Source organism: Lolium rigidum, chromosome 2 (genome assembly GCF_022539505.1).
Source record: "Lolium rigidum isolate FL_2022 chromosome 2, APGP_CSIRO_Lrig_0.1, whole genome shotgun sequence".
Taxonomy (NCBI): domain Eukaryota; kingdom Viridiplantae; phylum Streptophyta; class Magnoliopsida; order Poales; family Poaceae; genus Lolium; species Lolium rigidum.
Window position 1 is genome coordinate 258,627,406 of NC_061509.1, and position 12,504 is coordinate 258,639,909.

The window sequence follows — 12,504 nt, forward strand, 5'->3', positions numbered from 1 at the left end:
AAGTCCGACGTCTACTCCCTCGGCGTCATGCTGCTGCAGATCATCACGGCGAGGCCGCCCATGGGGCTCACGCACCACGTGTCGCGCGCGCTCGATCACGGCACCATCGCCGACCTCCTCGACCCGGCCATCCACGACTGGCCCGTCGAGGAGGCGCGGTGCTTCGCGGAGATCTCGCTGCGATGCTGCGAGCTCCGGCGCAAGGACCGGCCCGACCTCGCCACGGGCGTGCTCCCGGAGCTCAACCGGCTGCGCACGCTCGCCGAGGACAACATGCAGTTCTGCAACACCATGGGCATGGGCGGCGGCTTCCACGGCGGCGGCATGAGCAGCTCCCCCTACATCAGCAACACCGCCATGACGGCGCAATCACGGCCCGTAAGAATTAACAAGATCCATCCGCCATTTCATCCTGCTTTCGAGAGACTGGTAATCCACAGTAACTGACACATCCTAATCACCTGCAGGATGGAATCGGCGATCCGTTCGGGAGACCGCAGTACAGCGGGAACGCGAGCCAACCGAGCGTGCCATTTAGAAGGTCCAACTACAACTGAAGCTGCATTCCATTGCTGCGAGCTTCTGACAGCGGTAGGCCTATATATGATAGAGCAAAGGAATTAATCGGAACACTAATTCATTCTCCACACAGAACCAGATCATATTACATGTCACCATCGTCATGCGCTTGCTGTTCTGAGCTTGTAACATGCATTCGTGTAACCCTGTGTAAAGCGTAGTAGTAAGTAGTGTTGATCTCTTGGTTCAGCTCTTTGTAAACGACCCTGAAACTCTTGTTAACTGCTTCTTGTACAAGTTTCTTACGGTTGTTGTTTGCGATTCTCACCGCATGATTACGTCTACGTCAACTCTTGTGTAAAACAGATGAGATGAATCTGACTTGTTCTCCTTCAGCGAAGCAGAGTTGCCGTCCTGTCTGAAACTCTGAACTCGTCTGCATGTCTGAGACTCTGAGCTACAGTACACCGCAACGAGAAGCAGTGTGGTTGTGCAGGATCCCTGGTATTTCGACAGAGAAGGAAAACGCCGCCGCGCTGAGCCAATCAGGATTTGTCTCAGCATCAGGGTTAGTGCACTGATAATGATTAGGCGCCTAAACCCTATACCCTAAATCGACAAACTTGATTTTTCCCTTAGGGTGGTGACTACGTTGATTATTGCGAATACAGAGCACAGCAAACACACGTATCAGAGGTGGAGTCTTTCAAAGGTACTCCAAAGAATAACGGAGGTGTGTAAAGATTTTCCTCGGGCAAGACGGGTATTGGTCCTCCGATGCGAGGGAAGACATGCTTGACCGCAATACTCACCCGTTGAGCAGAGACAAAAGTTGGACTTAGTGATCCAACGGTACCGAGTGAAAGGCCACCGCTCAGCGATAAGATTTACTCTAGGGATAATAACCTGATCTTCCCGAAGAGTCTACATCAACAGAAATGTTTGGCACTTCGATGTCAGTTCTTCGCCACCACGAGTTGTAGGTGGTTCGAAGGGTTGAGTTGTTCTTCCATTAATCTGGTACATGAGCTTGGTTTAGATCCTAATAACCGTGGAGACCAAACATCACAGTAAGGCCAAGGAGGATGACCGGATAGGAGACTCGTCCCACGTGAGGTGATGTCGATGCTGGAGTTTTCACTCTACAATAGGCTAACGATTCCACTATTTTCAAGTAATATGACTTAATTAAAGCCGTTAATATGAAACAAAATATGTTCCTCTCAGAACAACTACCTGACCTTTTTCAAGCGGAACTTTCATCTTCTATATTTTCTTATTATTGACCGTGGCATATATCTCTACTAGCGCCTCGTAGGTATAAACTTGATCGAGAAAAATATCATTGTTGTGCAAATTCCGTCGAAAAATATCAGGACCACCGCTCGGAGACGCACTAATAAAACATTCCAAGCTGTTAAAAGATTACAAATTAAATCACGCCTAAATGAGATATTTTTGGTGTGAGACCCAACACCTCCTTAATTTAGGATAATTTATACCTAACAATAGTACGAAGTCCAGGATATTGAGCACTCAAAGGTGTATCTCTCAACCAGATATCCTCCACAAACGTACTTGGGATAAGTCAAGATTTTATGTTTGGGGAAGGGTATGGAGGAGGAAAACTAGTGAGGTTTCCTCTAATGCATGGGTTTACCTATCCATCATAAAAAAATTGTGCAGCAATAAAATGGAAGCTGGGGTGGTCGCAAGGCGCATTGCTCTTATATGGAGACAAACTTGTTCTTATTAGTTATTTTCTCATATTTTTTTGATGTTTCTTATGTCTTCCCTCGAGGTACCTAAATGTGTATAGAAAGGACTTGAATTCGACTGATCTAGATTTTTCAGACAAAGTGATGAGCATAAACATGTATATATAGACTAAATAAAAGAAACACGATACACGGCCAAAAAGATCATAGAGGTTTGGGTATCGAAGCTTTGAATATTAAAAATAGTGCTTACTCAATAAACGGTTGTTTGAGTTGCGTAATAAAAAGCATGTGTGGCAAGAACTAAGCAACAGGCACCATCGATATAGCAAAAAAAGCCCAAACATGGAACTGTTGTACTAAAATTACTCATAGTGGGAGTAACATAGCTAGTAACATGATGGCCCACATGTCAGTGCTTATCGGGTATCCATGGGGCCAAATTGTCCCCCATCCCTGGACCCGCCATCTAACGGGTATCTGCGCTGCCATCCCCGTAGGGGGAAAACGACTCCCATCCCCGCCACTAACGGGCGAGATACCCGTCCCCACGGGGAAAACTGCCACCTTGAGTAACATCACACATTTCAAGACATTTTGATGACATGGCACGATAATAAATGAAGAAAAAGACCGAGGTGGTAACTAACTATGTTACCGTAACATCACACTTTTCAATACAAGATGAGTCTACAACCTAGTAAGTAGTAACTTTGACCTTGCATGATTCCACACATATGTTAGTACCCGCTATAGAGGTAGTAACCTAGAGTAGTAAAAATACATGTTACTACTCTATGTTACTCCCCACTATGACTAGTCTAAACGTTGGTATTTAGGGGGGAAAACTTAAACGTGTTTCGAACAAACCCTCAACTTATAGTTGCAAGGAAAAAAATCCTCAACTTGTGAAAACTTCAAACGGGTCCTGAGCTACATGTACCCTTTATTTTTCAAACACTCAGAATTCATATTTCAAAATTTTAAATAATCTGAATCTAAAGTCTAAAAATAGGCAATGATGTATACTACAATGGTGTAAATCTCAATACAAACTATGTTATATTCGAGGATACACAAAAATGATAAATTCTGACAAATTTTATAGTGAATACTACACATTTCACTGAGATTCGGCTCCCGGGTGCATATGCTCCCACTAACAAAAAATCATATTTCTAAGTGTCAAAACATTTCGACAAAATATATTCTACATGTACATCTCCATAATATATGTGCGTTCGTCAAGTTTCACGACTACTAATTTTGTCAGATTTTGTTTTCGTGTAGCCTATAATACAAATCAGATTGCATTAAGATTTTACACCTTTGTAACATACATCATTGCGTACCTTGAGGATTTTGTTTCGGATTTTGTGAACTTTGAAATACAAATTTTGGATCTTTGAAAATTCCCCAAACCCCACACTCCCTCAACTTGGCGGTCCCTACTCCACACACACACATGACACACGACGAAGTGGGCAGTTTGTTCAGCCGACATGGCTGCCCCGATACCTTCCCCTTCCGTGTGCAATCCCTATCGATCCATCACTGCCCCCCTGTCCTACCTTGTGTGGGGATGAGATGAAGATGAGAGCACAAGTGGTGCCCTCCATCCCGCCGAAAACCTTTGTAGTATACTGCAAAAGCGCCCTGCGTAGGCCGGTCCGGACCCGCAGCGTGTCAGCGGCCACTCGCGATTCCCATGACGCACGCACCAAGCAGGAGCTAGCTAGCCCTGCGGCGGCGATGGATCCATGACAGACGACGGATGTGATCCCTCGTCACTCCTCGCCCAAACGAAACTTCCAAACAGTACCACCATAGTACTCCTACTCTCTAGGTGTGGGAGTACTACCGCTAGGGGGCTCTGCTCGATCGCCACCCTTCATCACTCTTCTCAGAAGAATCAAGGATCGGCCACCACCTCCTCTGTCTTTATTTTTCCTCACAATAAACGTGAAGGAAGACAACATGATGTGATGTGAAACACACGGTATGCTTCGTGAAGAATTTAATTGCCGAGAAGAATCTTTCGTCCTTGCAATGCACGCATCATGCGTGGTTGCTGCTGCATGTACAGTAATAGTACGACTAGTACACTTCCATCATAAGTCAGCTCGTACGCTCACGCATCACGAGTGTGCCTCCACTTACAGAAGGACGTACGGTGCACACGGTAGAAACACTTACAAACCACCGACAATCAACATCTCATGACATCTCCCGCGATCCGACCCACTTCAGATACCAGATGTATTTGCTTTAGATTATGCTATCACTCATGTGGGCTAATATACTGCTTCGCTGTATCCTCTAACCGTGTAAATACCTCCATAAAGAGATCGTATTTCTCCATACGCTAAAGAGACGACCATGGGCGGAGCAAAGAGGTGCACCGGCGTACAACCTGCGTGAGAGAACCATTTTTATTCTTAAAAATCTTGTCATTTCTACCCAACCAAATCGACTAAATAACGGCAAACGCTTCCACCCTATGATCCTCCACATTCAGTCGATTACGTGCATCAGGGAAGTATTTTAAACCTATGATCCATCTCATTTAGCCAATTGCCAATAACATTGGTAATGCTCTGTGGTGGGTATAGGAAGACCTATTTGAATGATTGACCAGCTAGACCTCGAAAAATGACATTTGAAGAACAAGTGTTTTATTATCTCACCTTGATGACCAAAAACACACAACTTACTTCCCTGCCAATTGCGTTTTGCAAGGCTATCCTTAGTATCTTCAATAGTATCAGGCGAAGACTTTAGTCTTCGATAGGATCTTCACTTTCCAGATCATTTTATTATTATAACCGACACACTTTGCTAAATCAAGGCTCTGTACATGGAATCGACAGAGAATATCCCGTTCTCCGTGAGATTCCATCGAAACTTATCAGACCCTTGCGTCAATTGGACAGAAGCCCAACGTTGAAGCAGTGCATGCCAAGATGCAAGCCGGGGTGGGAAAGATTCCATCACCTTAGTTAAAGTATCAGCTTTGTGACACACAATATGTATTAAGTTGGATATTGGTCCCGGAGATCGATATTGTCTTACCATTTACCCTCCTAGAACCTTATTTGAGATCCATCTTTAATAGAGAAAGATCCATATTGAAAGAAGAACTTCTTTGTCTCCATAAGTCTAGCCCAGAAATACGAATCGCCAGGTTTCCAATACAACTTCAGATAACGCACATGAGCCAACATACATTCTTATTAGAATGGTTTGGCAAACCCTATCTATAATTAGTAGCTTGAACAGCCATTTACCTAGGAGGGCTCTGTTTTTCACCTCAAGATCATGAACCCCTAGCCCTCCTTGACCCTTTGGGCGGCAAACAACACTCCATTTAGTAAGCCGACATTTTTTTCTTCTCAATATCTCCTTGCCAAAAGTATCCTGATAGGAATAATCCAATCTACCTAAGAGTCCTTTAGGTAACGGGAAGAAAGAAATCATATATAATACCATATTTGTTAGTACTTAATTAATGCGAACTAGTCTTCCACCTAGAGATGGTAATTTGCCTCTCCAAGTGCTTAGAAGTGTTTGTAGTCCCTCCTCGAATTGTTTTCATTCAACAACATTTGTAAGCCTCCGAAAATGAATCAGAATGCTCAAATAATTGGTTGGGAACTGACCTAACTCACAGCCAAAAAGCTCGGCATAGAGTTCAGTCTCGTCTTGAGCATCATCGAAGCTAAACAATTTATTTTTCTGGAAATTTGTTTTCAGACTAGTTATATTATTCGAAAGCTGGTAATATTAATATAGATTTCTTGCTTTCTCGAGATCATGTTCCGTAAAAAAATTGGTATCATCGGTGTATTGAACAATAGATAGTTTGCGACCAACCAAATTAGGAACAACTCCTTCAATTAGTTCATCAGATTTTTTACATGTTCATTAACAATGAAAATAGTTGGTGATTTGTGTAATTTTTTCTACCCGTACACGGAGAGGGGAGGAGAAGAGCAGCCGGACCCACATGGCGGCGCCGGACGGGACGGCCCTACGGCGAAGTGTGTAGGAACAGAAGGCCCCTTGCGTTGTTCCCACATGCCCTCCATTGATGGAGTTGGCGCTCCTTTTCTATGTGCCGCCCCTTTCGCAGGCCTACAAATCTATCCATTTCCAAGCACAGGTCCCAGGCCGCCCAGCACCGTCCTCCTCCCTGTCTCCTCTGTCTCCTATGCTTCCTTCCTTTTACTCACATGCAAAATCAGGATCGGATGCTAAGCGTGAGAAATGACCAGAATCTGCGCATCCAAAGCACGGATGAGCCGCCGCAGGCCCAAAAGAAGAGCGCAACCGAGAAGAGATGATAGAAAAAGAAAGGACGAATATGTATATGTGTGGATGGATGGATACTATTATTATGCGCGCATGATTGCTGCTACCTAGCCACACATCTTTTTCAGGAGAATAAATTGATTCACCAAGAACACCAGAGAGAGAGAGAGAAAGAAAGGGGAATCGTATGAAAGTTGGTTCGATTCCCATTTCGAGATTTGCTTTATGCAATCCACCTCGAAATTGCGAGATCCAGGAAGCCTCTTATGTCGTGATCATCATCATCATCATCATCAACTTGTCCACATGGAGCAGATCATCATCACCACTTGCTGCCACGATAGTATCTGCTGCTACAAGTTTCTTTCTAAATTAACAGCTCATATTATCATGTGATCATCATTTGGAAGAACATAATGAACATTTAACAAGAACGAAAGAAGAAAGAAAAGATGAACAGAGCTTAATTTCAGGAGACAACAGGGGATGGCTGGATGATTTGCGGCGGCGGCGGCTTGAATACCCAAAATGGCTAGGACGACGACCCCCCTAGATCCCATGTCTCATTGCCGACCACCGTACATCCATGTCCGGGCAGGAGCGGATCAACACCGGATGGAGTCCCAATTACTAATTATGGCGGGCGGGCGCGCGCGCGGGCGAGCCATCACGACGGGGGAGGGGCGAGGACCTGCGGCTGCGGGCCGGCGATGAACTTGTGCTGCAGCAGCTGCGCGGCGGACGGGCGCCTGGCCGGGTTCTTCTGCAGGCAGCAGCTGATGAAGCTCCTGAGCTCCGGGGACGCGGTGGGCGGCGCGGCGGGCGAGTCGGAGTAGCAGATGGCGACCATGAGGGCAGCCCAGTCGCCGAGCTTCCCCAGGTTCTCCCCGAGCGGGAACCTGCCGAGGTAGAACTCGAGGATGCTGAGGCCGAAGCTCCAGATGTCGCCGGCGTAGCCGTCGTATGCGCCGTCGTTGAGGTCCGTGTTGATGCGCTCGGGGCTCATGTAGGCGATGGTGCCGACGGAGGAGTTGCAGGGGTCCATGGTCTGGTTGAGGATGCGGCCCACCCCGAAGTCGGCGATCTTGACGCGGCGGGCCGAGTCGATGAGCAGGTTGGACGGCTTGATGTCGCGGTGCACGATGTGGCGGCGGTGCAGGTACGCGATCCCGGAGAGCACCTGCCGCGCCACGTCGGCGAGGAACGCCTCGGTCGCGATGCGGCGGCCCTCCAGCGAGCCGCCGTCCATGTACTCCAGCAGGATCTGCAGCTCCCCCGCCTGCTCGTACATGCCGTGGCACCGCACGATGGCCGGGTGCTCGGCGGTGCGCAGGATGGCGATCTCCCGCGTGATCTGCCGCCGGACGGCGTCGTCGTGGTGCCCGTAGAGGACCTTCAGCGCGTACGCCCGGCCCGTGGGCGCGTGCCGCACCATCCACACCGTCCCGCCCGCGCCGCTCCCGATGCGGCGCACGCGCTCCAGCTCGCCCAGCGGCGGCGGGGCCGGCGGGGTGGAGCCGGCCGAGTTGGGCGGCGTCGGCGCGCCCATGGACGAGGGGCCGGACCCGGACCCGGAGGAGGAGGTGGAGGACGGCGCGGAGGACGGCGGCGGCGGCAGGGGCAGCGGCACGGCGAGCGACGTGAGGTCGCGCTGCGGCAGCGGCAGCAGCGTGAGATCCGGGCGGCGTCGCCCGCGCCCCGGCGTGCCCGGCTGCTGCTGCGGCTGCGGCTGACCCGGACCCAGCCCCGGCCTGCCGTTGGGCGGGCCGCCCGGTCGCATCGCAACGGAACGCGGCGCCGGCCGGAACGGGTGGTTGGATCGATATGCCGGTGAGGACCTTCTTCTCTCTCGTGCGCGCGGGCGAGCTCGCTCGCTGCGGCCGGATGGGTTGGCGTCGGTGGTCGGGTGGGAAGAGGAGATCGCCGGGGTGAGGGGAGGAGACGGATTGGAGAAAGACGAGTGTTTTTTATAGACGCGGCACGGCAGGAGCGAGCGAGCGAGGGAGGCCAAGGGACAAGACCTCTCTCTCTCTCTCTGCTTAAGATGAACAAACCGAGAGAGAGAGAGAGATGAGGACAAGGAGCAGACGTGACGCTGGGGGCCGGTAAGATATAGATGCATTTTTTCCCTAATTAATTTCTTCCTTGCTTGCCGTCCGATACAAATAGAAATACAACTCAAAACCACAGAATCATACTGTATAGTCTGCACTGCATTCATCGATACTAATTTCTTGAAATAAAGTTTTTCTTTGTTTTTCCTATGGCGCCGGATTATGAAATAATCAGTGTTTTCGCAATTTATTTGGTTCAAATCTCCAATAGAATTAAGTGATAAAAATTGTTGTAACACGTGCATTTCTCGCTCCTGAATTGTTGAGAACCCTGCGTGTGAGCTCACTTGCGTCGGGTCACTCGTGTGGTTCACTTGTCGTGTGAGCTCCTTCTTTTTGTGCAACACCCCCAAAAAAGGGGGTGTGATCCACGGTCATTTAGATAACGACATAGCGAATTAACCAGCATCCAGAGCCAAAAGAAAGTTAAAAGCTCTCCAGTTGGCGTCGCCTACCGCTAACGCCAAGATCTACAGTAAACACTTGTTGGTGAGCATTGTCCGTTACTTCTTTCTTTTTGTGCATATCTAAACGTCCGGAAAGCACGGTGGCACGAGTGGTGCACAAACAAGGATCATATGTATGGAAATAAAAAAAACGTATGTTCAACTAACCACTTTGCTAGGAAGATGCAAGTATGCAACTTCAATTCAATCCATGTATATAATCTTAAAAGAGATGAACCATCTAATCTCCCAAGGGATTGCGAGACCACCGAAGGTTATGGTGGGAAACGGTGTACATGAATTTGTCATCCTCCTGAAGGCAACATGACAATAATTCGTTTGCCGTTCAAGAAAAAATATGATGATGTTTTCAGTTTCATTGAGGGAGAGTGGCATATTGTTTCCCAAACAGATGTGAGCTCTGCATGGAGGAACTGAGAGGTGAGGTGAGAACAAGGAAAAACGAAGGAGGGGGCTTTCTTGCCCAGTGAGCATTAACATAAAAGGAAAATCGAGGTGTGTTTTGGATTTGGAATGCTTCTATCCTCACACACAAATCATGTATTATAAAGGTTATTGACGATATAATATAATGACATCTAAAGCATAGCCAATGAACATTTGTTTGGTAAAGCATATCCTGTGAAAATAATATTTTGGAATCCGACGATCATGAACAAAAAATCCACATCCAGCGGCCACAAGAAAGGACATACCGCCCAAAAAAAGAGTGCTTCCAAATAAAATCTTAAAAAGCTTGAAGAGAACAATAAACGAGTTTCCTGGCGACGATGCTTGAACACATCCATGAGCCTTCCATTGCCAAATCCAATGGTCAGAGATAGGGAGCCACCGCCTCCTCCCTTCCCTTGCCACACATCACGGCCTCCCTCCTCATTGCCCCCTCTCCATGTCATGATACAAGAAGTGGTTAAGGTTGGGGACTTGCCCCTGCGCACTAGAGAGTTTTTAGCGTTGCATGGCTGCAAAACTTTGGAACTAGAGAGGTTGTAATCGCAAAAACAATTATGTGGTCGAATGCAAATTGAAAGGTATAGATAGCTTGTAGATATCAAGTGTTTCGTGAAATTGATGTGTGAAGTGTGATGTGTCTTACTCCTGCATAGTTCAATATACTTGGCTTTGGGTATGCTTTGCTTGATGTTCGCAGGCATGCCCTCCTTCCGTATATGCTCACCATCATAAGATTCTTTCTTTTGGTTTAGATATGGGAACATATGAAAAACCCTTGAATCGTAGTTGAGCCGAACACAGGGACAAAGCGATAACGTGCACGCATGATGCGTGGTGGATTTCTCGAACAAATAAGTTTAGATGATTCGTAAAAAATGATATAGAATATTTGAGATTACGCGTAGACAGCAAGCAGCAGCCCCATTTAAAGAACTCGCCGATTCAGAAGAGAGCGATATACTAATATAATCACGGTTGGTACACTTAACGGTTTCTACTACGCACTGTGGTGTTTTGTATTAGCTCAGCTTGGTCAAGCTGATTTCCAGATCTTTGACACCAGGGGAAGAAGAAAACCGTCGAATCAGAAGGTACACAATTGTTTTGTAAAACCTGCGTGTAAACAGAATCCACCAACTATATTTTTGTTGGAGTATAAAATGCAGATCAATGAAGTAAGCAACCGGTAGTGGTAGCACAGCAGTTGACTTAACCTACTGCTACCCTGGAAATTTTAATGTATATATTCGGTTGTTGATACTCGCTTTGGAGCTTTGGAATAATGATTAGCGCGTAACAACGGACGCCCGTGACTCGCCTTGTCTCAGCAGGCACCATCATGGGCCATATGGGGTTTTGCTTACGATGTGATTGTGTCATTGGGGTATGGTTTTGGGTGAATCCTATTTGACGCTTCACACACTGACTAGCCTCCCTTCGCGTACCTCTCCCTTCGTAACGATCTGAAATGGGCCGGTCTAAGTTTGCTTTGGGTTTTCCCGGTTTAGGAACCTTCTAGATTCTTCTGATTTAGTATGGTTCTGTGTGTCCTTTTTTTTTTCTTGTTTTCTTTTTCTTCGGGCTATTTTCTAGTTTTCCAGTTTATTTTTCTTTTCGTTTTTCAGTTACTATTATTTCCTTTTTCAAAAAAGATGAAGATTTTTATAATTATTGTTTTTGGAGTTTCAACTTTTTAAAATCTGGAAAAATTAAATTTGAACAATTTTTTTTTTGGATTGGAACAATTTTTAAATATGAACATTCAATTTTTGAACATTTCAAATTTTGAACATTTATCGAAATTTGAACATTTTTGAATCATGAACATTTAAAATCTAAATATTTTTCATATTGAATAATTTTGGGCTTTGAACCATTTTTTCAAATTTTGAACATTTTTCAGATTTGAACATTTTTAAATTTTGAACAATTTTCAGATTTGAACATTTTCCAATTGTGAACATTTTTAAATCTGAATTATTTTTATATTTGCACAATTTGAAAACCATTTTTCAATTCGAACAAAAAAATTAAATTTTAGAATTCGAACGAACAGGTGTGAACGAGAAGGAATCTGTAGCGATCAAGAAAAAAATGTAGAGCGATCGAGTTGTTACATGGGTCGGCCCACCAGGGATCCGCCTACACGCGTCACGCGGTAACTGACACATGGACCGTAGCATAGGAGCGCCCATGGTTTTGTCACACATAGGACCATGCAACTAATCAAAGCCATGAACAATTGGAACCAAATTAGAGTTAAAATATGAAGAAGAAAAAAACCACCACAATTGCAGGCAAGACTAAAAAAAATCACCACATTTAAATAAAAAATTGCACTAGGCGACTCTCTAATTTTGCATAAAATACCTATTGCACATTTTAGCTCGTTTGATGTTGTTTCTAACAGGGGAGGCCCAGCTACATGCATCTTAGGAAGCTTAGCACGGGGTAGGCACGAGCACATGGCCGTTAACATTCCCCGTTAGCGAATGTTAATAGCGTGTGAGGCCCACCAAGAAGTCCTTATTAGATCTAGATCATTTCGGTCAGGCTAGTTTCCATTCACGCTCTATCAAGCGCGCGCTTAGCTGTCCGCATTGTATAGTAACAGCGACGTCAAATCCCTGTGACGGTGGCGGCGGAAGCAATGCGGTCGGTGGAGGCTTTGCGTGGCTTATCTATGCGATGACAGAGATTCATGAGAGCTCAAACCTGGCCACCACGTCGTATTTGTTGTTCCCACAGCAGCCGCAACCAAGATTTGGAAGGCGAAACCGGCTTCACCACCTCTCTCTGCAAGGTGTAGTAATTCTTCTTCTCTGCACCTCTCCTCCTACCATTCTCGTTGATTTGAACTTAGGGATTAGGATTTCAAATAGTAGTTTATTAAAATTCCTTTTTGCTCCATTTCTGTATATT

General features: G+C 46.1%; 2 protein-coding genes across 2 annotated transcripts; one reads left to right on the forward strand and one right to left on the reverse strand.

The window, feature by feature from the left end:
* Nucleotides 1-60: 60 nt before the first annotated feature.
* LOC124688635 (U-box domain-containing protein 51-like) lies at nt 61-816 on the forward strand. Its single transcript, XM_047222289.1, has 2 exons — nt 61-378; nt 468-816. Exons 1-2 carry the CDS (start codon nt 61-63, stop codon nt 555-557), a joined length of 408 nt encoding a protein of 135 aa, XP_047078245.1. The 3' UTR covers nt 558-816.
* A 6,399-nt stretch (nt 817-7,215) lies between these two features.
* On the reverse strand, nt 7,216-8,577 carry LOC124688636 (mitogen-activated protein kinase kinase 5-like). Its single transcript, XM_047222290.1, has one exon. The coding sequence runs from the start codon at nt 8,326-8,328 to the stop codon at nt 7,216-7,218; it is 1,113 nt and encodes a 370-aa protein (XP_047078246.1). The 5' UTR covers nt 8,329-8,577.
* Nucleotides 8,578-12,504: the final 3,927 nt, after the last annotated feature.